The sequence below is a fragment of the Herpailurus yagouaroundi genome, unplaced genomic scaffold (genome assembly GCF_014898765.1).
Source record: "Herpailurus yagouaroundi ecotype Mexico unplaced genomic scaffold, PumYag 139, whole genome shotgun sequence".
Taxonomy (NCBI): domain Eukaryota; kingdom Metazoa; phylum Chordata; class Mammalia; order Carnivora; family Felidae; genus Herpailurus; species Herpailurus yagouaroundi.
Genome location: NW_024412394.1, coordinates 73,722,997 through 73,748,574, shown reverse-complemented (window position 1 = coordinate 73,748,574; position 25,578 = coordinate 73,722,997). Strand labels below are relative to the sequence as shown.

Here is a 25,578-nt window from a genome sequence, read left to right as displayed (position 1 = left end):
AAGGGCAGAGTTGAAAATGCCGGTCCCGTACGATCCAAGTGGACCACGGGGGAGATGCACATCCATGCCTGTCAGTGAAAAGCTTAAAACACTAAAATCACAAAATTCTAGGAAATATAAGACCAAAAATCTGTAAGCTCTGGACAGGGACATGTTTTATGATGACAATAGGCTGACCTTTTTTTTTTTTTTGACACCTAAAGATATCTTTTCCTGAGAAGCTTACCCACATTCAACAATGACACAAACAACGATAGCAAAATGCAATCACAGAGAGGCAAGAGTGAACAACAGGATAAACGAGGGAGGAGAAAAATGGTGGAGGTAGAGACTAGCAGCGGCAGTGCAGAAGCCACAGGACAGGTGAAAGTGTAAGACACTGAACGTACAGGAGGCCCAAGTATGTACAGTAATAAATACACACAAGATATCCACCAAGGGTATCTCTGAGCCTCTGTGCTGGTTAACCGAGGCAGAGGGCTTTGAAACGCATCTGTCCACATCATTGGCTGATATCAACAGAGACAAAGTGAGACAGATAAAGTAGACAGAAGAAACAGTGACGCCAAAAGACGTGAAAAAGTGAACTATCTTCTCTCTCCCATATTCCCTAACTCATCTGGGTATGCAACCATTTCACCCAAGACAAAAGCCAAGTACCATTTTTTAAAACGTCCCTTTCCTTCCCTTTTTAAATTTTAGTGTGTCTCAGAATCACATGCGGTTGGGGGTGGTTTGGCTGGCTCCAAGAGACGGTGATTCATGGAGACTGTGTAGGGACCAGGGATCTGTCTTTTTAAGAATACCTATATGTTACCTCATATCAGTCAGAATGGCTAGTGACAAAAAGACAAGAAATATTAAGTGTTGGTGAAGATATGGAGGAAAGAGAACCCTCATGCACTTTTGGTGAGAATGTAGTTTGCTACAGCCACTATGGTATGGAGGTTCCTCAAAAAATTAAAAATCAAAATGCCATATGATCGAGTAATTCCACTTCTGGGTATTTACCCAAAGAAAATAAAAATACTTATTCAAAAAGATGTATGTACCCCATGTTTATTCCAGCATTATTTACAATAACCAAGATCAGGAAGCAACCTAAGTGTCCACTGACAGATAAATGGATAAAGAAGATGTGGTGTGTACAGAGACGGAATATTACTCAGCCATAAAAAGAATGAAATCTTGCCATTCTTGACAACATGGATGGGTGTAGAGGCTATTATGCTAAGTGAAATAAATCAGACAAAAAAAGACACATGAATAAACAAACACACATACACAAAACAAAAACAGACTCATAAATACAGAGAACTGGTAGGTACCAGAGGGGAAGAATGTGGGGGGGATGGGCAAAATAGGTAAAGGGGATTAAGAGGTACAAACTTCTAGAAATAAAATAGTCACAGGGATGAAAAGTACAGCACAGGGAATATAGTCAATAATATTATAATAACTTCATATGGTGACAGATGGTAACTATATTCCTTGTGGTGAACATTTTATAACATATATTTGTTGAGTTATTTTGTTATACAGCTAAAACTAATATAATATTGTATGTCAACTGTACTTCAATTAAAAAAAAACTTGGGGCACCCGAGTGGCTCAGTTGGTTAAGCAGCTGACTTCAGCTCAGGTCATGATCTCACAGTTTGTGGGTTCAGGCCCCACATCAGGCTCTGTGCTGACAGCCTGGAGCCTGCTTCAGATTCTGTGTCTCCCTCTCTCTCTGCCCCTCCCTTGCCTGCTCTGTCTCTCAAAAATAAATAAATGTTAAAAAAAAAAAAAACCCTAATCTACTTGTATATTTGTTATAAATGAATTGGACCTGTAGTATGATTTTTTGCAGATATGAAATAGACCATTGTTTAATTTTTCTTTTTAATTTTTTTTTCAACGTTTATTTATTTTTGGGACAGAGAGAGACAGAGCATGAACGGGGGAGGGGCAGAGAGAGAGGGAGACACAGAATCGGAAACAGGCTCCAGGCTCCGAGCCATCAGCCCAGAGCCTGACGCGGGGCTCGAACTCCCGGACCGCGAGATCGTGACCTGGCTGAAGTCGGACGCTTAACCGACTGAGCCACCCAGGCGCCCCAATTTTTCATTTTTTAAGTAGGCTCTGTGTCCAATGTGATGCCCAAACTCATGACCCTAAGATTAAGAGGAAATAAAGACAATTTTTAACTCCCCCTGCCCAAAAAAAGGACATCTATAGAATTCTGATGAAAGAACTACATGGTGAGAAAGTATCTCATATCCAATCAATCCCTGTGCAGCTTCTCTGTCCTAAGTGTCTTTTTTTTTTTTTTTTAATTTTTTTTTCAACGTTTTTATTTATTTTTGGGACAGAGAGAGACAGAGCATGAACGGGGGAGGGGCAGAGAGAGAGGGAGACACAGAATCGGAAACAGGCTCCAGGCTCCGAGCCATCAGCCCAGAGCCTGACGCGGGGCTCGAACTCACGGACCGCGAGATCGTGACCTGGCTGAAGCCGGACGCTTAACCGACTGCGCCACCCAGGCGCCCCCCTAGGTGTCTTTTAAAATCATTCCTTCTTCTCTCCACCCTCACGGTCCTTTTTTTGTTTGTTTGTTTGTTTATTTATTTTGCGAGAGAGGGTGGGGAGAGAGAAAGAGAGAGAGAGAGAAAGAGAGAGGAGAGAGAATTCCAAGCAGGCTCTGTGCTGTCAGCACAGAGTCCAATGTGGGGCTCGATCTTGCAAGCTGTGATGTCATGACCTGAGCTGAAATCAAGAGCCAGATGCTTAACCAACTGAGCCACCCAGGTGCCCCTCTCCACCCTCACTGTCTTAACTGTAGTCTTCATTTCCTTCCTGGACTAATATTATAAGCTTCTACCTATTTTCCCTCCTCCTGATTCCTCCCCTCCAAGCCATTCCACACACAAAGCTTCTAAACCACAGGCTTATGTGGGATAAGCAGTGATCTGGAGACCCCTGACAGTGTCTCCTCCTGCTGTCCCAATGCAGCATATTGACACTGGAAAGGAAAAGGAAAGATGGATGAGGCAGACTGTATTAAGCATGGCTAAAACATGTTCCCTCAATGGATATGGCAGAAGGAGAGGAAGAAATAAAAAGCCACTCTGAAGATCACTAAGGTAAAATGAATTATTCACTTATAAGAGACTCCACGGGCATATTCACGTCATTATTACTCTCTAGGAGTTAGAAATATCTGTACGGCGTTAGTAAGAACCTAATGTCGGCAAGACCCCCCCCTTTTTTTTTTAAGATTTATTTATTGTTGAGAGAGCATGGGGTGGGGAGGGGCAGAAAGAGGGAGACAGAGGATCCAAAGCGGGCTCTGTGCTGACAAGCTGACAGTAGAGAGCCTGACGTGGGGCTCGAACTCATGAACTGCAAGATCGTGACCTGAGCGGAAGCTGGATGCTCAACCGACTGAGCCACCCAGGTGCCTGAAGACCCTACATCTTAAGTAGTATTAAATTGATTGCTATTTTACCTGACAGAGAAAGCCAACCTTTAAAAAAAATGACTATGAAGCATCATTGCAACAGAATACAGACACACAAGCAGCACTTGTCAATTAACGTTTTCCCTCCAGATAAGGGGCAAGAAATGCACAAAATTCAAACATGACGCTTGGCAAGTTTTTCATATTAGAAAAATTTAAGCGTCCAGATTGTAAAGACCACATGGACCACTTGTGTTGCCCCTGTTTGTATATATGGGGTGAGGAGCACTGACTTAGAGCTCTATCAAAAGATGAACAAGAATTCCTCTGGCCTTAAGCATGGCTCCCTCTGGGAACTCTAAAAGCCCATGTTACACTTAAAAAGGCAAAATGACACTAAAAGGGCAGGAGGGGTAGGAGAGAGAGTCACTCATCACCAATACGGACTCTGAGAGTCAAACAACAAGAAAACCAGAAAAATTAACTTGGGATTTCTGCTCACTTGTGTATGATCATAGCTGCTGTAGAACGTCTAAATTTGTTGTTAGAAAGAAGTGTTGTTAAAACCACTTTATCCTCACCAGCAGTTGAAATAATAGGTGGAGAACGCTTTGCTTGTTGTGTATCGAACAATCATACCCCAAAGGAGATGCTCGGCTAACCCGCACACCCGACGTCACCTCTCAATTAGCCACTCTTCACATGCTTCCTCCCACCATGGGTCACCTGACCTCAATCCTTACCCAATGTCTTCGTTTATTATTATAGTGGCAACAACCCGCTTATTAAATAGCCTTCAAGAAGAGAATTCCCAGTGGCCAGGTTCCTAACATGTGTTTCTATACATTTTTAAGAACTTGATCATCGGGGAGCCTGGCTGGCTCAGTCAGGAAAGCATGCAACGCTTGGTCTCAGGGCCATGAGTTCAAGCCCCACATTGGGGGTAGAGTTTACTTAAAAAAATAAATAAGTGTAGGCTCTCTTTTATAAAACATCTGACTATCATCAAAAGCCTCATAGTCATCAGTTTTAGCCTTCTATTTTCAAGGATCTGAAGTAGGGTAAAAGGGGATCACTTCTTTTAGATCACAGAATGAGAAGAACAGAGAAAAAGAGCGGCAAATCGATAAGGGAAAGGGTAAAAGGAAGGAGAAACAGGAATGACAAAAAGGCAGGAGAACTGGGGGCTGGGTTTTCTGAGAGCCCAACATTTGTTTCCCAGGAATCCAATGGTTTCCAGGTGCATTCTGGGCTAAGCCTCCCAGTCGTCACCACTGTAAAGTCAGAGGAGAGGAAAACCTGATCTTTTTACTCACAGTGCTGTGGCTGCGCGTGTTGGGACCCAGCTACACCCTCCCCCTTCCTTTGATTCCCAGCCTTACTGAACAACTTAGAAAAGTAAAAAGTCTGCAAAACAGCTGTAGGGAACTGCACTCGGAGCCAGCAGGCCACACTGAGAAAGACAGGCACACACTTCATTTTGGAATGTACAGGAATAAGACTGATTGGTTCATTTCCATATGCCAGAGGCTTTCCTTTCTTTTTTTCTTTTTTCCTCTCCTTCATTTTATTATTTTATTTTATTTTGCAAATACACTCTCGGATATCACTGTCCAGAAGTTGCGATTCATAGGCAAGGATTTAGTACTCAGTCTGTTGCAAATCAAAGTACAATTACTTCTCTGTCCCAAAGTTCAACTTTCTTTGTTTCCCTCACCAGTTCTGATTTCCTGTAGCTGACTGGCTCCAATGCAAGAATGAAGTAATTTCTTTCCTCTGTGATTTATTTTCTGACGATAAGCAAAAATACTATAAAGAAAGGAAGAAAGCATGATTCACAATGAATCCTTCTCAAAAACACAACTCCGGAGTGACAGAGCAGGTAAAACGGAGTAGTGTGTATCAAGAAACTTGAGAATCAAACTGCATGTTCATATCTAAAGATAATAGACTTTTTAGTAAAGCTACAGGCCAGGTACATAACGCTAAAAGCTTTACATGCATTATCTCATTTAATCCCGAGAACTATCTTGCACAAGAAGGCTCATCCACATTTTATAGATGAAGAAACTGAGGTTTCTACAGGGTAAAACACCTGCCAAAGGATGCATGGCGAATAAAATGGCAGGTTTTTAAACCTGTGGAAACCTCAGTTTCTTGCCAGCACTGTTTTGCCTCCAAAGACCACTATGCAAGGCCCGTTCCCCAGGGTGTACAATGCTTAGACAAAAAAGCCTGTTGCCTGGAAATGCACACAGGATCGCTATATGCTCTCAACTAGAGCTGAACACAAATCCTTTTTGTTACAATCTTATCTTAAATCTCTTCTAAAGGCATTCATCTCTTCATGTTATTAAGTAAAATAGGATCAACTTAACTGCGCGTTTCTTAAGCGGTTAAGGATCTGTAGTGTTTTCCAATAATCACGAGTGAGTTTTTTTTCTACTTCCTTTGTTTGTTTTTAGCTATAGATCCCTGCAAGAACTTCCTAAGGAGTGTAATGGTATCTACTGATCGCTAGCTTGAGTGAGATACACAATGTACAGGGAGCCTGCCGGATACATATACAAAATTCTACTGAAGGATTAAGCTAGACTAGGGAAAAAAAAAGTGGTCTGAGGCTGAACCATACATCCCTGTATTTCAATGAACTTCACTTTGGAGATGCTTTATCCAGGGATGCTATGGTATATTCGGTATATTCATTCACTGGACAGAAATCTACTTCATGCCATGCTACGAGCTGGAGGATACATGCGTGAGCCAAAGACACAACCCTGCCTTTAACATTAGTCTGGTCTGGTGTAAAAAACAGCACCATGCAAGCAACTCATCACACGTGCACTGTAAGGGTGTTCATGAGATCATTGGGAAGATTCTTCCCCAAAACCCCAGGAGACATTTCTGTCTGGCGCTTGGCTCAAAGGTAGTAGTTCTGTAAAATAAGTGATCCGTTTTTGGTATCATGGACACCCTACACTTCAGAACTAACGAAGCCTACTGTCTTTGCTGTCGAAAAACGCCGGGCCCACTTTGGCCCACCCATGGTCTGTGAGGGACAACATTTTACAACGGTCTCATTCTTAATTCAGCTTAATATCCCCAACCTTTTTCTTTCCCTTTCTTTCTCAGCTACTTCTAATTTCAATCTTATGTTTTGTATTTTGTTTCCTCAGCCTTGTGGGAGGAAAGGTATAGTAGAAATAAGTAAATGAAAATATACACATGAAAATTTTAGGAAAGTAGAGTAATATATGCTGACTCCCAAAACTCCAAAAATTGACTTTCTGGATATTTCTTTAAATCCCTACTAAGAACTGCTTTTATTTTTTTCCTACCTTAAATTTTAAGCTTCTGGGAGGTGGGGGTGGGGGGGAACTGAAGGAAAATATTTATTTGAAGTCTAGCTGTGTTCTTTTTTTTTTTTTAATGTTTATTTATTCATTTATTTTTGGGAGACAGAGACAGAGAACACAAGTGGGCAGAGAGAGAGAATCCCAAGCAGACTCCATGCTGTCAGTGCAGGGTCCAGTATGGGGCTCAAATGTGGGGCTCAGACTCACAAACCGTGAGGTCATGACCTCAGCTGAGATCCAGAGTCAGATGAGTAACCAGCTGAGCCACCCAGGTACCCCCTGGCTGTGTTCTTTTTAACTATGTAAGGTCTGAAGGCAGATAGCAACCATTTATAAATGAGAATACCCCCACAGGCCAACTGACATACACAGAACTTGCTCTAGTGACTAGGTGACACTATATAAAAATTGAATTACATAAAAAATGAATTTACTTTAAGTGAATCAAAATGCATTTCTATTGTTACCAGTTCTAGATTTAGGGTATCAGGTCATTAAGCTTTCTCCAAATGATTTCATATTAAGTTCTTTTTTTTTTTTTTTTTTGAGGTAGGGAGGGGCAGTGAAAGAAGGAGAGAATCTCAAATAGGATCCACGCTCAGTGCAGAGTCGGATGCAAGGCTCGATCCCACAATCATGAGATCATGACCTGAGCAAAATCAAGAGTTGGATGCTTAACCAACTGAGCCACCAGGCGTCCCAAGGTCTCATCAAGCTTTCATCTAATACAGAGCCAACTGCAGCCCAAATTCTAGCTCTCATTTGGAAGATGAGATCTACAGCTGAAAATGATTTGCCACTTTATATAGAGGTTAAAAATGACATCTTTTCAAATTTGCTTTTATTTAAAAATTTTTTTAAACATTTATTTATTTTTGAGAGACAGAGACAGAGCACGAACAGGACAGGGGCAGGGAGAGAGGGAGACACAGAATCCAAAGCAGGCTCCAGGCTCTGAGCTGTAGCACAGAGTCTGATGCGGGGCTCAAACCCACAAACTATGAGATCATGACCTGAGCTGAATCAGACACTTAACCGACTGAGCCACCCAGGGGCCCCTAAATTTGATTTTTAGAACTAAGTTAAGAACAAGCTTAAATTACTCTGCTACTTTTACTACTATGAAGAAGTCAGAAGAACCAAGGAGAGTGTGAGAGAGAATGTGGCATCTCTGCAAAGGCACATACAGCACACAGACAGGACTCATCTTTCTGTGGAGCCCACGCATTGGGGTACTGGGAGACACACGCAAGTATGATGCTAAAAGAAGAAAGAAGTTTGCACGCTCTTGTTTTTCAATCACTACCACCCTTGGGATCAATCTTTCAGACTCCCTTTGTACTTTATGGTATGCATTATATAAAATGGATATATAACAGTTATATCAGTATAATTATATTAGTATTATATATTATATCAAATATATAATTATGTATTATATATAATATTATATATTATATCAGTATAATTAGATAGTATTTTCCTTTAACTTTTCCTTTACGATAGCCCCAAAGCCTTAAATAAGTGAATATAGAGATGTTACCTTTTAGCTCTTTACCTACAAAATACTCAACTGAAAAATAAACCACATTAAGAAACTTATGTGCATGTACACCTCAGATGTACTTCTTCTTAATACCAGATAAAAGACACACCACCATTATGTTCCCCTAAGCCTTCTTCGTTGGCGTTACCTTCAGATTCTTATAGGCATAAGAAAAGGCCCAGGGGAGCATCACTGAGCATTTTAATGGAACAAGGCCAAAAGGAAAACTTTGTGAATTAAACAGATGTTCTAGTTTAGAAAGTCATTTGAACAATGAGTAAAATCTCCAAATAAATTTCAAACACGGGGGCGCCTGGGTGGCTCAGTCAGTTAAGCTTTCAATCAGGTCATGATCTCGCGGTTTGCGGGATCAAGCCCTTGTCAGTGTGTGAGCTGACAGTGCGGAGCCTGCTTGAGATTCTCTCTCTTCTCTCTCTCTCTCTCTCTCCAACTGCTTGTGCATACTCTCTCCCTCTCAAATTTAAATAAACATTAAACAAACAAACAAGAAAGGGCACCTGGGTGGTTCAGTCAGTTAAGTGTCAGCTCTTGACTTCAGCTCAGGTCACAATCTCACGGTTTGTGGGTTCAAGCCCCACATCAGGCTCTGTGCTAACAGTGCAGAGCCAGCTTGGGATTTTCTCTCTCTCCCTCTTTTTCTACCCTTCCCCATCTTGTGTGCTCTCTCTCTCTCTCTCTCGCTCTCTCTCTCAAAATAAATAAATAAACTTTTTTTAAAAAGAAAAGAAAAACAGCTTTATAGGCAACAGTTTTTTTTTCCTAAATAAAGTATTTAATGGGTGCCATTTTTAACCAATGGCACAATGTCAAATGAGTAATTATAACATTTGATAATATAATCTCGTAGTTCAAATATCAAATAATTTCACACATATTTTGTTTTGTTTTCTTTCTTGGTGTCAGGAATAGAGTAAAATCAGTTAATTAAAATCAAAATCAGAAACTACTGTATACATGGCTCAATTTTGAAACAAACCAAATAAAAAGGTTGTTTTCAACCTAAAATATTATAAGCTTCAAAATGATTATACACACCTAACAACGAATCTTAAAAAGTCAGCTCTGATATGGATTTAACACCAGGTCTTCCGTAATGTTTTTCATTAAGAAATTCCAGAAAACCCTTCAAACTCTATAAGCAAACAGCATTCTTGATGATACTGGCAGAAATTTAGGAAGAATTAAATTTCATTACCATATTGACTGAATTCAGGAAGCTTGCAAATGACCATTTTTCACCCCTGTGATGTGTGGGATATAACTCATCACAGCATTATATGTATTCACTGATTTTTTTCTAACCATTTAAAAATGAGCTGTCTATAGCCCTATAAAAAAGTAGCAGCCTCTGTAATTTTAAAAGGATATTTCATATAATTTGTATTTTTTTGGTGCAATTATACCATGAATATGCATTAAAACACAGTTTAAGTATGCAAGTGATGAATCACAGGAATCTACCCCCAAAACCAAGAGCACACTGTATACACTGTATATGAGCCAACCTCACAATAAATTATATTAAAAATAAATAAATAAAATAAAAATGTGGTAACAGCAAAAAAGAAAACAAAACAAAAAAAACACAAAAAAACAAAAACACAGTTCAAGTAAGAATACCCACAGGATCCCTAATCAACTCATTGCCTATCTTTCTGACAGCAGGTAGACACATTCACTATAAACAAATAAAATAAATTTAAGCTAATCAACAAGGAAGTAGTAAGTTTGTTTTCAAATCTTGGAAATCTGAAGTAAATTATTATGTAATTAGAATTCCTCACATAATTACACAACACTGGTTTTCCTAATGTTGGTAGTTCTTGGGTAAGTATAGTTTGGTAGTTATTGGATAAGATCTTGTTTATAAATTGCCAGTTAATCCTATCACATTCATTTTTAGCTCCTAATTGTCATAAAATGTAAAGAGATCTTAACTGGCTAAAATCTCTTGTTGGCAAAAGTCTTAACCACTTGGGGCTCAAGCAAAATCTAAAGCCAGATGACCATGATATATGCTTGTTAAACAGGGGGGAAAGAATTCTCAACAATCGAGATGATAGTATTTACTCAATTCAACAAATTATGTTTTCTTTGGCTAGGCTGTAGCTAAATATTTTCCTGCTAACTTTAAACATGACGTTACTGGGTCTTTTGAAACTGTGGACCATTCATAAGCCGCTGACACCACAAATAACAAGCAACTCCTCCCCTCCACTCACACACACCTAGGTGAAAATCTGGCCTCTGAAATCTCATCTGAGTATGAATTCATTTCTTTAAATTACAGAGTTAATACAGTAAGAAGAAAAAGACAAAAATCTACCAACTAGGCTGAGCTGCCATCCTCTCCATGTAGTCTTTGGCCATGTCTCGAGCTTCAATGTTTTCAGGATACAGCACACAGAACATTGCCAAGGCGCCCAAGTTGTTGCCGTAAATTTCATTCCAGCGGGCGCTGTAGTCCTTGGGGTCCCAGGGAGGGAGGTACTCCAAGGGGCTGGACAGCATGGTGTGCACGGCCTCGGTAAGCCGGGCGGCAATGTGCTCATGGGAGCCCGCAGCCCTGAGCTGGAGCTCCGCCACCTCGTCCCTGGAGAAGAACAGCATCGGGTGGCTGTCGTAGTGGGCATTGGTGAAGGGAATCATGACTTCTGGGTTCTCGTCGGTGACGTAGGCTGACACAAAGCAAAACAAATATATGAAAAACACACTGGGAGCCCCCCGTGTGTGAGTCCTCATCGTGGCATCAGATCTCCAAGTCTCCAAGGCAGCCAAACCATCTTCGAAAGATCCTACATGAGGAAAAAGGAAGAAAAGGCTATGTCAACCAGGGGAACATGACCAATAGGAAACACAACCTTGCTTGTATTATGAGGTCTAAAAATCTAAAAAAATAAAGCTTATGGATTTAGATTTTTTTAAAAAATGCAACAAAAATCTGAGCTAGGAAGAGACTTACTAAAACCTAATAATTTAGTCACGGAAATAAAAGGTACAACATAATAGGTAATACGGTCAATGATATTATGATAGCGTTGTATGGTGACAGATGGTAGCTACGTTTGTGGTGAGCACAGCATAATGTCCAAAACTGCCAAGTCACTAAGTTGTTCACCTGAAACTAATGTAACACTGTGTCTCAACCATACTTAAATAAAAATAATCTAATTTTATTAATCAATTAAACATGATACATCAGATATATATTCACTGAGGGAAACAGAACTTGGGGAAACCATGTAATATATTTGCTCAAGCAGGGAAGAAAAACTCTCCTTGGTATTTTTCTCACACTTTGTCATACAAAAAAAGTTTAGATTTTATGGTATTTTTTAGACATTAATATGAAAACCACAGTAACCAAAAGCTGGTGGTGAAATGTTGTCTGGGAATCTGAATGGACATTATAGGAAAGAAGAAAAATCCTGTCTTTCCTTCTTTCTTTTTTTAAGTAGACCTCACCCCCAGTGTGGAGCCCAATGCAGGGCTTGAATTCACGACCCTGAGATCAAGACTTGAGCTCGGATCAAGAGCCGGATGCTTAACCCACTGAACCACCCAGGCATCCTAATCCTGTCTTTCTTCATATAGGCTCCTTTACTCTGGCCTCTCCCAGCTTCCTAACAATCTGCATTCTAAAGCAGGGATTAGGATCAATACATCTGTAAGAATGTGAGCAGACAAAATATTACGAGTAAGGCTATATTCTCTTTGTGTCAGCAGAAGGTGGGGACGGAGAAGACAAAGCAGGGTAAACCGTCAGCCAAGCCCTTGCAATCCCTGGGCTGACATCAGCCAAGTATGCAGTGAAAGACCAGACAAGGAGCTGCTGAGACTAGAAACTGACAGGCCTTCACTCAGAAAATAAAACCCCAGAATCAAAAGGCTGAAAGAACATGTGTGCATTTTCCCCTTATTATTTGACACTGCTGCCCATTTTTTCATTTTGCACATGGGATTTTGGTATGTCATCCAGTAAGTCAGACATTGAAACCAAGCTATTTTCTTAACCACTTAACTTTCTTAAAAACCCTTTTTTTCAGCGGCACAGGTTAAAAGAATGTCTTTCAAATACAAGAACATTTAAAAAAAAGAGAGAAAAGAAAAAAGAAAACCTCAGCCTAGTCTATGTCCTACATCTGGGATAAAGCAGGCATAAAATCCCCCAGAGGAAAGTCAGGGAATTCTTAAAATTCTTCAGAGGGGAAAGGTTACAGAAAGCAGACCAGAAAAAGACAGTTTTATGTAAATAATGAACAGTAGTTTTCAATTATTAAAGAGAGAAACTGATGGAGAAAAATCAACCTCCCCAGCTGAACACAAACTACTTTTCCAAGGAAAAACTGCCTCATCAAATTCACAAGAAAGAAAACTAAAGATTTAACACACATTGGAGATCAATCCACATTCTCAGCTTGCTGTATCTTCAAGAAAAAGGCAATATGGCATCATTTATGGACACTGCCATTAATTCTAATATTCTTTATATTTCTGAATGTGTTTTAGACTATATGTATGAAATTCAATGGCAGCAATTTTGCAAAGCATTTTAGATGTATTTCAAGAGTAGAACTTGTGATGAATTAAAAAAAAATTGGTATAGCCATGCTAAATAAAATACATGAAATAGAAATAACTCTTGGAATCTACTCATATTATGTCTAGCACCCAAAGCTTCACGGCGGCTGGCTAGACCCTTCAAGGTCAGAGGCCTGGCCAAAAGAAATAGTCCTCCGTGGTTATGTCTGAGGAGGGGTGTGGTCTCTGGCAACACAGAGACATGGCTGGGTCTGAAGTCATGCTTAGTCCCCACTGCCCCCACCTCCACTCCGAGGCTTATTTTTTGCTCTTTTTCATTGAATATCCATGCAAACAATTAAAAAAAAGAGCTTGCATATGTTAAATCCCCCAAAGTCTAAGGCTGGATGCAGTTACCAATGCAATTAACACTCTGGAGGTTTTAGGCGCCCAGTGTGAGGATGGATTAGGAGTTTTTCCTTTGATGCTTAATTGAAGATCTTCTCTCAACTACTCATTTTTGAATGTGTAGCTCACGTTCTAGGTGTTTGTGAGGTGCTGGATTTTGGAGGGATGGCTAAGAACCCACTGGGAGACTAGAATTTGTCTTAGATCCTATACCAACATTCCCTAAACGTAGCTACAGGCAGATTGGTTTTATTCTCTTCCTCCTCCTGTTATCCATACTATCCTCCTACTCAGGTCCAGAGTTACTGAGGTAGTGGGGCGCTCCAGAGGATCCCTTACAATGTAGGATTCACGCTGTGATCCCAGGCACTTCTGCCACATTGCGTCCAGTTACGTAGGTCATGGCTAAGTGTATTTAAACAAGAAGAGTTGGGGCGCCTGGGTGGCGCAGTCGGTTAAGTGTCCGACTTCAGCCAGGTCACGATCTCGCGGTCTGTGAGTTCGAGCCCCGCGTCAGGCTCTGGGCTGATGGCTCGGAGCCTGGAGCCTGTTTCCGATTCTGTGTCTCCCTCTCTCTCTGCCCCTCCCCCGTTCATGCTCTGTCTCTCTCTGTCGCAAAAATAAATAAACTTTGAAAAAAAAAAAAATTAAACAAGAAGAGTTGCTCCTGAAGCACAGAACCTCATTAAGATGTTGTTTTGGGAATGATGCCATCTCAACATGCCAACTGTTATTGAAAGTTCCCTAGTTATTGCTTCAAATTCACATGCGGGTATGAGGGCAGAAAGGCTGTGAGCTACCTACCACACATTTAAGACATTAATTCTTGTTGGAATACCATGTGGACCAATGCAGAACCGACAGAAATTCCACAGAACAATCACAAAGACTGCCTGAAAAGAAAGGACCACAGCGTTCATCGTGTCACAGACTATGTTGCCTTCTTATTACATTGCACTCAACCACCCCAGCCTTCGCAGCTCTCCCGGTGATTAAGGCCTTTGTTGACCTATCCAAAGAGTTTATTTCTTCTCTATTTGGCACATCCTTGTATCACATGGAACTATTCTGGCGGTTTATATGCTGTGCCTCACAGAGGGTGGGACCATAGCTTCCTCTTTGTATCACAGGGCTTAACACTGTGCTTGACGAGGAAAAGGCAGCTCCTGATGCTGGCTGAACTGAATTAACCCTTGGGCTTAGGACTGGCAGAGTAGATATCATCACTAAAAATGAGAAAGGAGAAACCTTATTCCCCCTTATTTGAAGCCAAAGCAAGTTTAGAATTTTTCAGAAAAAAATTCTGCTAGGAAACTTATAGAGGAAACAAACTATTTACAAGGCCTAGAAACTCCTGCAGCCTAAATATAATTTTGAAAGAAAGATAAAAAAGAAAGAAATTAAACCTAATTAAAGCCTAACCCAAACTACTGAGGCTGATAACCTAAAAGGAGACGTCTACCATCTTAAGTCTGTCTAGAAAATTCCATTGAAAAGCCCCTATTTCTAGTCTTTGGGTTTCCTCTTTAAACTTCTACCTTCGGGGGGGCACTTGGGTGGCTCAGGTGGTTAAGCTCTGACCTTAGCTCACGTCATGATCTCACAATTCGTGGGTTCGAGCCCCTCATCAGGCTCTGCATTGACAGCTTGGAGCCTGGAGCCTGCTTCAGATTCTGTGTCTCCTCACTCTCTCTGCCCCTCCCCGACTTGTGTTCTCTGTCTCTCTCTCTCTCTAAAAAATAAATACGTATTAAAAAATTATTTTAATATATACATATTTAAACTTCTACCTTCAGCATTCTGTGTACCACTCTGTGAAGAGTTGGAATAACATGAAAGGAGCATTTCTCAAGATAATTTTAGGTAGACCACAGATGGACAGGTTTTATGCCAACTTATTTCAATGTATGTTAGGAAAAACTATAACTAGTACATCTAACCTGAAGTTTTAACAGCAGATATAAAATTCCTATTTACAACAAATTTAAGTTTAAAAGTTTATATTAAAAAAAAGTAAATAGATAAGGCAAAAATTGTTGAAGGTGATAGCTGAATGACTACTGGAAGATGTTGAAATGCTGAGTAAAACAATGGCCACTGAGTTTACCAGAATGGCCAACTCGGAGGCATCTAGGGGGCTCAGTATGTTATGCGTCCGACTTTGGCTCAGGTCATGATCTCACAGTTCCTGAATTCGAGCCCCGTGTTGGGCTGTGGGCTGACAGCTCAGAGCACACACACACACACACACACATGCACACACACGCGCGCGCGCGCACACACACACACACTCATTCACACACAGACACACGCTGAACAAGTCTATACTTTCAGAGGTCTGTGGATGATCTCTCAAGCCATTCTCCCCCCAGTTCAGTGTGTTGCAGACACAGCAGAGCACTGTCAACTCCCTTCAATCTTCAGGCTGCATTTGGCCCAGCTCAGAGCATAGCATTTTCAATATGGCAAAATCACGAGCAACCCTCAGCAGGTGCCGCTAATATTTCGGTTTACCCACAGTTCAATTCTCAGGATAGTTCTGAATGACTCTACTGAGCCTCATTTCCCCTAAAAGTCTTTCTCTTCTCCTATAACACACTAACTTTCCTTATCCAGCTTTTCTTCCCATTCTTTTGTCTCACTCAACACAGCTCGGAAAGCAAAACATTCCTAAATTTTGATCTAATCAATGACTGTAATAGACTGTAGTCATTTAAGAATTAACCTGTCGGGCGCCTGGGTGGCTCAGTCGGTTGAGCGGCCGACTTCAGCTCAGGTCATGATCTCACGGTCCGTGAGTTCGAGCCCCGCGTCGGGCTTTGTGCTGACCGCTCAGAGCCTGGAGCCTGCTTCAGATTCTGTGTCTCCGTCTCTCTCTGACCCTCCCCTGTTCATGCTATCTCTCCCTGTCTCAAAAATAAATAAATGTTAAAAAAAAAATTAAAAAAAAAAAAAAAGAATTAACCTGTCACTACCAGATAATTGAGACAGCAATTTAATCATCTCCACCCTGTTTATATCAGTAGCAGTCCAAAGTTTGACATTATGCTTAGGCCAAGCCAAATAACACAACAGGTGTCTAAGAAGATGCCTGAATTCTAACTGTTTTAAGTAGGTCCTCACAAAGCAACAATAAGCCTAAAATTATTTTGCTTTAATCCTGGTTCCAACAATCCACTGCAGCTGTTATGGTTACTGACACACAGAGAAATTTTGTGTAAAATGCTTTTCACACATTTGATCTTTAATTTATAATAACTTAATATTACAAACAGTATTTAGAGTTAGTGTCTACTGATACTCTAACAGTATCTTACAGGCAAAACTAGAACCCAATCTCTTAAATGCTAAGCCAACATTCTTTTCTTTAATGAAATTTTTAACAATATTCAGTGACATTAAAAGTTCCATTTTTGCCATCCTTACACAAAGAAAGCACAGAAAGAATATGCTGAGAAGAAAAAGAACTAGAAACTAGACTAGTAACATCGAGTTTCAAAAATGAAGGTTTCCAAATGGTCTGGGACAGTTTATAAATGAAACACATGATGATACAAAAGGTCTTTCAATTTCCTTGGCTTCAGAAAATGTAGAAAGTATAAGGATTGAAGACTGAGATTACCCTGCAGAAAGTAAAACATGTCCCAAATTAAGATGGATTAAAAACACTCTTACATTATGATTAACACCGGGCATGGAGCTGGGCAGACATGAGTATAAACCCCTGCTCTGCTGTCTGCTAGTTTTGATCAACTGACTCCTGCTCTCAAAGTCTCCATTCTCTCATCCATCAATGATCCCAACTTCACAGAGTGATTAAATATTATGTGATGCACTTCACATAGAACCTGACATGAAGGAAGGGCTCTATAAATAATTTTTCTAATGTTTATTTATTTTTGAGGGTGGGGAGAGAGACAAGGAGACATAATCTGAAACAGGCTCCAGGCTCTGAGCTGTCAGCACAGAGCCTGACACAGGTCTCGAACCCGGGAACTGAGATCATGACCTGAGCCGAAGTCAGATGCTTAACCGACTGAGCCACCAGGCACCCCAGAGCTCTATAAATATTTTTAATAAAAGGGAAGAAGTTTGGGGCATGCAAGGTTATATTAATCCATCCATAAAAGTTTTTTTGAAAGAAAAAGGAGCAAAAGAAGGAGAATCACAGATATTAACTGACTGAGCAAGGTCGAGCGCTTGTTAGAAACTTAGCTGAAACTCAAACTCAATGCTCCTGACTCTAACACATATTTCATTAGCTCAGTCAATACTCACTGGAAAAGAATGAATATAACCCTTGAGATTTTTAAGTACTGAGCAGGGGTTTGGCCCTCAAAGAAAAGAATAATGATTAAATAAATGATTATCTGAGTTTGACTGCCTCCCAAGGTCTGTAATTCTTGGGTGTATAAAAGGTGACTGCTTCTTACTGTATTCTTTCAAAAGGGCCAGTATATAACAGGGACTAGAAAAGAAAATCTCTGGCTGGGGAGTGTTTCCTAGTAACAAATTTATATGACTGAAGGGATGCGTGAGTACTTGGGAGACATCTGTTGCCACTGCTTGAGTTGATAAGACCCTAACCTCAAGGGTCTGCTGTTGGCTCAGGCAATGTCATCAGTATTCCAGCTGATCATCCTGGGATGTGCTATCTGATGATAATAAAACTAAAACCCTTCTCTCCCAGGATATCAGTGCATTAATTCATAAGAAATACAACCATCAGTCAGATTGGGAGATATTTTCTGACCTCATCAGAAATGTACACAAGGAGTAAAATTATTAGATAATTGCTGGGGGAGAGGCCCTGGGATTGGGGTACCTCAACCAGTCAAGAGCATAATTTGCTTGAAAGGAGGCTGTGTTGTCAGCATATATCACAGATGCCCTTGGGATATCATTAAGAACAAACATTTTTTAATTGAATCATTTAGGAAAGAAGAGCAAAATATACCTGTCCCACAGCTCCTGCCACCAAGCCCATCAAGCTCAGCTCAAGAGCACTGGCTCCAGTTTGCCCAAGCCAATGGATGGGCCCAGCAGTCAGTTATGTGATTAGGACAAATACCTCCCACAGTAGAACTGGATGTGCCCATATCCATGAAGGGCTAAAGTAGTCCTGCTGACCAGACAACAGAACACTCTTCCTTGGAAAATGTATACACACTGTAGAAGTCAACAATTCTTTCTCGTGTGTTCTTCCACTGAAAACCAAATTCCCTCATTTTTAGGCCTCTAATTGGGTTTTAGGCAACTCTGATGCCCTGAGAGCACTAACGTATTGTAACAGAGCCGCACATTTCCTTCTCTGATCTATTTTGGGATTTAACTCTCAGAGAAACCTATTTCCAAGTATTTGAGAAACAACTTGCTGTGGTCTCACACACACTACTCCACTGTTTCCACGGATTTTTTAACTAACGGAATGTACATATTTTTAAGGTTCTCCTTACTTGTCTATTTCAATTTTTATTAAATGTATAATTTGGATAATTTTTTGAAAAATAATTTTACCTCAATATCAAAATAAAACCTTATATGTCCTTCATAAATTTCTGTAGTGAAATAAATCTAACATTATTCTTACATACATCAAATCCTAAGAAAACATATGGTTTTGGTACTATACAATCATTCCCTAAAATTATACTCCCTGATGTGTAAAGCCTATAGACTCAGCCAAAAAAGAAAAATTTAAAAACCAAGGGCTCTTAATCAAATTGAAAGTTCCTTTTACTGAGGGTTTATTGTTTTCCTTATTTAGGATGAAATGAAATATATCTCCCCAAAAAGTCATTTCTAAACAAAAATCCACGATATGAAATTACAGCATATGGAACCCCTAAGAATTTACACGCACTACTGAGGGAGTAATTACAACCCTGAACTCACACAGCAAAACCACACCATGTATAATCATGGCACACATAACCTTCATGCTCAACACTGGAGGAACTTGAAGTTAGGTTTGTAAGTTAAGTGCAGCTCTGTGCAGTCCAACACTGTCCCCAGGAAAGTGTTTGTGAAGATAACACATTTCCTCACAATATAATCTGGACCTCACTTCTTTCTTAGGCCAACAATGATAACTATAACTTTCTTCTGTGAGAATGGTTAACCGAAATTACGTTTAAAATGAAGGCTCCAGATCCCATTCACCAGAAGGCTACTTGAGTAAGTAATTTAGTGGTTCTCAAACTGAAGGCATCATTTAGCAGTAGAGTTCTGTCTGCCTGGTGCACCTTACTACGAAACTAAGAACCATTAAGATCCAGCTTTCGGGGCACCTGGCTGGCTCAGTTGGTAGAGTACGTGACTCTCGATCTCAGAGTTGTGAGTTCAAGCCCCATGATGGGCATAGAGCTTACTTTAAAAAACAAATAAATGAAGGTATTACCTAAATAAATAAGCGAATAAGTCAGATCCAGCTTTTGAGAGCACGGCTGTCTTACAGAAAATAGAAAGAAAGTAAAATCTGTACTTTCACGGAGGCAAAGTGAAAGCAGGGTAGAGGTGTGGTGGAGGATCTACAAATCACTTGGGAGAACACTGAAGTAGCTAATTTTGCTTACAAAGAGGAAATGAAATGGTTATACTTTTTTAAAAGTTGTACTTATTTAAGTAACCTCTGCATCCATTGTGGGGCTCAAACTCATGAACCTGAGACCAAGAGTTGCATGCTCCTCTGACTGAGCCAGCCAGGAGTCCCGAAACGGTTCTACTTTCTAAGCTATAAATCAGTTGTAGTTTATCTAGCAGTCTAACAACTGGACATCTTCTAATTGGTACCTCTTCATTACAATTTTGATTTTCTTAAAAAAAATTTTTTTTCACGTTCATTTAATTTTGAGAGAGAGAGAGAGAGAGAGAGAGACAGTGTGCGAGCAGGAGAGGGGCAAAGAGAGAGGGAGACACAGAATCTGAAGCAGGCTCCAGGCTCTGAGCTGTCAGCACAGAGCCTGACGCAGGGCTTGAACTCATGAACCATGAGATCATGACCTGAGCCGAAGTTGGACACTTAACCAACTGAGCTACCCAGGCACCCCTTGATTGATTTTAATGATGGTATTGGAATACCATATCCTATAGTATTTTCAGGACTTTTTACTCTGATACTATTTTCAGAATAATATAATGCTGAGTATAATTAACTGTATTTCTTTTTGGTATTCCAAAACTTTTAAGAAGTAGTAACTTATGAACATGAAGTTTTCCAATGCACTTTTTTCCACAACTGGAATATCCATGTAGGGGCTAAGAATTACTTATAAACATTAATTAATTAACTCAGTTATGTATTGAGCAGCTATTAAATCAAAGAACCATGCTAGGCATGGGGTAAAAACTAAACAAGACGGGTGCCCAGGTGGCTCAGTTGGTTGAGTCACTGACTCTTGATTTGGGTTGGGGTCACGATTCCCGCGTTGTGGGATCAATCCCCACACCAGGCTCTGCACTAAGTGTGGAGTCTGCTTAACATTCTCTCTCTTTCAGGGCACCTACGTGGCTCAGTCGGTTAAGCTGTGAGTTCAAGCCCAGCATCAGGCTCACTGTTGTCAGTGCAGACCCCACTTCAGATCCTCTGTCCCCCTCTCTCACTGTCCCTCCCCTGCTTGTGCTCTCTCTCTCTCTCTCAAAAATAAATAAACATTAAACAAAGATTCTCTCTCCCTCCTCTGCCCCTCTCCCCGCTGCTCACATACTCTCTCTTTCTAAAAAAACAAAAAACAAACCAAAAAAATGTAAACAAGAAAAACTATGCTCTTCAATTAATAACTATAGGATAAAAATCTAAGAAAATGATGTTTCTGAGTTGTGTTTTTTTAACTGCAGAGCTTATATTACTCTGACAATAAAGATGAATAGAATTCTCCCTTAGTCCAACATAATTTATTTAACTGATTATTGACTATACCTGGTCCAAAAAGAAAATTAAAAATATTTTTTTTTCCAAAATTTTTCTCAACAGTAAGTAACCAAAGCTTTCCTGGAAGGGTATGCAAAACCACCTATGGCCTTCCCAGCAATAGCTTTAACCATGAAAACACTCTTTTCTGGCATTACTAGCTAAAAATATAAAGCATAGAAAGGAAGATAAAGATACCGAAGCCCATGGCTGAATGCAACTGCATACAGCTTCAAATAACAATTAAACTAAACCATAAATACTCATGAAAACTAAAATACAATTTTTCTTCTTGCCATAGATTGATGAAGACAGACTGGTGAGGTGGCTAAGAGGGGTATCAGAGTGGCCTTGGTTTACTGCTCTGTGACCCTGGACAAGTCAACTATAACTATCTAAAAACCTAGTCCCTTATTTCAAATGAAGATGAAAATAGTATTTGTGTCATATAACAGTTGGGGGATTAAATAACACCTATAAAGCATTTACCACTTTCTGGTAAGAGTTCCCCCAAAATACTTGTCCATCACCATTCACCTCAGAACATGGTTAGTGGCTGAGCACCTGGGTGGCTCAGTCATTAAGCATTTGACTGGCTCAGATCATGATTTCACAGTTCGTGAGTTCAAGTCCCACATCGGGTGTGCTCGAGCCCTGCTTAGGGTGAGCTTGAGCCCCGTTTCAGGTGAGCCCCACTACTCTCTCTTTCCTCCTCCCTCTCTCTTTCTGCCCTCCTGGTATATTCTCTCTCTCTCTCTCTCTCAATCTGGCTTTCACTCACTTGCACCTTCTCTCTCTCTCTCTCAAAAAAAAAAAAAAAAAAAAAAGAAAGGAAAGAACATGATTGGTGGCTGTGGGCACAAGTTGGAACCAGACTTCCAAGGTCTGAATGAATCCCAGCACCACCACAGCCCTAGCTATGCCCCTGTTTTCTCTTCTGTAAACTGGATAATACCTTCCTCATAGGGTTTCTGTGATCTTTAAGTAGCTGATTTACTTAAAACATTAAAAGGGTGTCTAGGATTTAGGAGGTGTTCTGTAAGTGCTAGCAGCCATCATCTTCTTATCGATGAGACTGCCAAGGTCAGTCCAACTGAGAGCAAGGGGGCCATGACAGCAGGAGGAAACACTCACAGAACTAACACACGAAGAATGTTATTTTTAAAATAGGTACAATGCATTGTGTGTTCAGAATCTTGCAGAGTCATCAGGAGCCTAAAAATATCAAAATATTTTGACAAATATAAAGTATGTGAAGCCAAGAGGTTTCTCCTTCCTGCTCAACTGCACATTTATAATTTTTAGGCGACATATTCCAAGTAACTGAACACATCTGAGAAGAAAAGAAATCTTCAAATCTAACACAATTTCTTCATCAACCAATATTTATATATAGAGATAAAGCTTAGAGATATACCATAATGACGCATGTGTTTACAGTCAGAAAAACATCCTAAACCTAGAAACCCCAGTCTTGATGAAATTTAAAAGATGAAAAGAATCACTTCTAAACCTAAATACAACTTCAAAAATCTGATGTTTGATTGAAATACATTTTCTTCTTCCCCTAAATGGCAATATGCATTAACTTTCAGTTGATAATGTAATTCCTTGAATTTGTGGATAAAACTACCTTTAATTCTGTGACCAACGCTCCCCTTTGATTTTTAGGTATGTGACTTCCTTTCTTACCATTTGTGATGGTTAATTTTATATGTCAACTTGACTGGCCATTTCTGGATCATCCGTGATGGGGTTTCCACAAAACTTAGCATTTGAGTAGACCAAGTAAACGAGACTGTTCTCTTTGATGTGGGTGAGCCTCAGTCAATCCACTGAGGGTCTGAACCGAACAAAAAGGTAGAGGAAGGGAGAATTCATTCTCATTCATGTGCACACTCGCTCTCCTGCTCTCTTGTCTGCCCGCCTGCCTGAGCTGGGCCATCAGCCTTCTCCTGTCCCTGGACTGGGGTTACACAACCAGCCTTCCTCGGCTCCAGCTTGCAGACAGCAGTTCATGGAACTTCTCCAGAGTTGAATGAACCAATTCCTCTGCCTCGACATTAACTTCAGGGCTACGTTCTTCCTTTCCACCTCTTCCCTGATTTTAGTCAATACCACATGTACTTGCAGGTTCATTCTTCTAGTAAACTTCTGTATCTGCAAACTTCTGTGGAATGAGTCATGATGTCAATTATAGATTCTCAGGCTAAGTACCACAAAACACATTTAACCTCTCACGTGCAATCTACTTAGTTTCACTCATTTATGAATTTAGCTAAGACTGTATATTTTGGGTATGTCCTTATATCATTCTCCTCCAAGATCAGGTCCTAGAGGTTTACCCTCTAATGATAATGACTCTAAGAAACACTAATACCATGTTCAAAGCCCTACCACACTATGCAGGAATGGGTTAACTCAATAGGCCTACTGCTCAAACCCTACAACATTTCTAAGAAAGGCCTGTCTTCAGGATTGGCCCTTGTCTGGCTCATAGGAGATGGGCTCTGAGCCTTTGTAATATTTTGCCTGATAAAAAGCCTTTGTATACCTGAGGCCTCAGGCCATCTAGTACCCAGCATGACCAGATGGTTTGTACTAACAATGTGACTTATGACAAACTCCTATCTTTGAGGGGCTAGAGTCTGAAGAGCCGAAGTCAGCCAAGCAGGTGCTGCACGTCTACATGACTGGACCCCAAGCTGGGGTGAGCTTCCCTGGCTGGCAACACTTCGCACCTGCTGTCCCATACTGTTGCCAGAGTACAACTCCACTGAGAGAGGACACCTGGAAGCCTGTGCCTGGTGTCTCCTGGACTGTGCCCCATGTACCATGTCCCTTTGCTGATTTTAATCTGTATCTTTGGCTTTGTTAAACCATATTCATGATTAAAACAGCTTCTTGTGAGTACTTTCTAGTGGATCACTGGGCCCAGTGGTGGTCAATGGGAAGCCCCCACCCAACCTTCTTTTTAGTCCAATCATCTAAATTCCCATTAGAATCATGAAAGTCTTGCCACACACTTTGCCCCATTAGAAAATGTGGTGATACTCTTCACCAAATCTTCTTTTTCACTCAACTTTTGCTGATTTTTTCTCCCCAGGAAAATGATTCTGTCTCTGTCCAAGGATGTTGCCGTTGAAGCACAGGACACAGCAGAATATACAGTGTTGTATTTACAGACTGCCTGAAAGCTTTAGGTAGTATCTAAAAAAAGAAATACACAGGGGCGCCTGGGTGGCTCAGTCAGTTGAACATCGGACTTCGGTTCAGGTCATGATCTTGCGGTTCGTGAGTTCGAACCCCGCATCAGGCTCTGTGCTGATAGCTCAGAGCCTGGAGCCCGCTTTGGATTCTATGTCTCCCACTCTCTCAGCCCCTACCCTGTTCACACTGTCTGTCTCTCTCTCTCTCCAAAATAAATATTTAAAAATATTTAAAAAATAAAAAACGAAATACACAGAAGTTAGGCAAAAAGCTTAAAAGAATTTCATGGGAAAGTAATTTGCTGGCATCAAACCCATAATTCCAGCATAATCAAAATTAAAATTTCATTTACTGGATACGTATATACATTCATGAGTATGTCTACTGAGTATATACTGCAGAGTGATGTTTTTCTCGCTATATTTAAAGTTCTTTTTCATTCCTTACTTATATTCAAGCACTCTTCCATGTTTCCAATCTTCAAATACTCACCAATGACAAAATTTAATTTTTTCTTTTTACTGCCTTTCACATTCTTAACCATTTTTATATGTACTTTTTTTGATTCTCATTTTTGTCTCACAGATCATAGTTCTTTGGCACCAAAATCCCTGAGTACTTTCCAAATATCTTCTCATGAATCATAATCAAAACTCAGAATACCACAGACTTGGTCTGTGAAACAATGATACATACATGTAATTAACCCAAAGATGCAGGCACTGTCGTCTCAGGACTTGCCCATCTCAGTTATTGGCAACCAATCCTGCCAGCAATTCAGGCCCAAACTCCCGCTCCTCCCCTTACCTACTCTGTCTCTATGTTTAAACCATCAGCCAATTTTGTTGACTCCGTCCTCAAAATATACCTAGAATCCAGACACTTTCGCCACTGCCATAATGCCTAAGGCACACCATGTCTTGCCTGAATCACTGCAAAAGCTTCCAAACTAGTCTGCCTGACTTCACCCTTACCTCCCAATGGCCATTCTCAACACAGGAGCCGGAGCCATCCTTGTTCGATCACAATTCAGATTATGTCACTGCTCCATTTAAAACCCTCCAACGGCTTCCCCATCATTCAGAGTAAGAACCAAAGTGCTTACAATCGCTCTCAAGATACAACATGGCCTGGCCCCGTTGCTTCTCTGCCTTCACAACCT

At 40.5% G+C, this 25,578-nt stretch overlaps 1 protein-coding gene across 4 annotated transcripts in view; it reads right to left on the bottom strand.

Annotated features, from left to right (window-relative positions):
* DSE (dermatan sulfate epimerase) overlaps positions 1-25,578 on the bottom strand; it is an 83,664-nt gene that overhangs the window by 43,331 nt on the left and 14,755 nt on the right. For 3 of the 4 annotated variants that reach the window (XM_040474432.1, XM_040474431.1, XM_040474430.1), the window contains exon 2: positions 10,695-11,163. In XM_040474432.1, the coding sequence (XP_040330366.1) occupies positions 10,695-11,110 (416 nt within the window). In that variant the 5' untranslated portion in view covers positions 11,111-11,163. Of the gene's footprint in view, positions 1-10,694; positions 11,164-25,578 lie in introns of those variants that run through there. The other variant, XM_040474433.1, reaches the window with a different exon arrangement.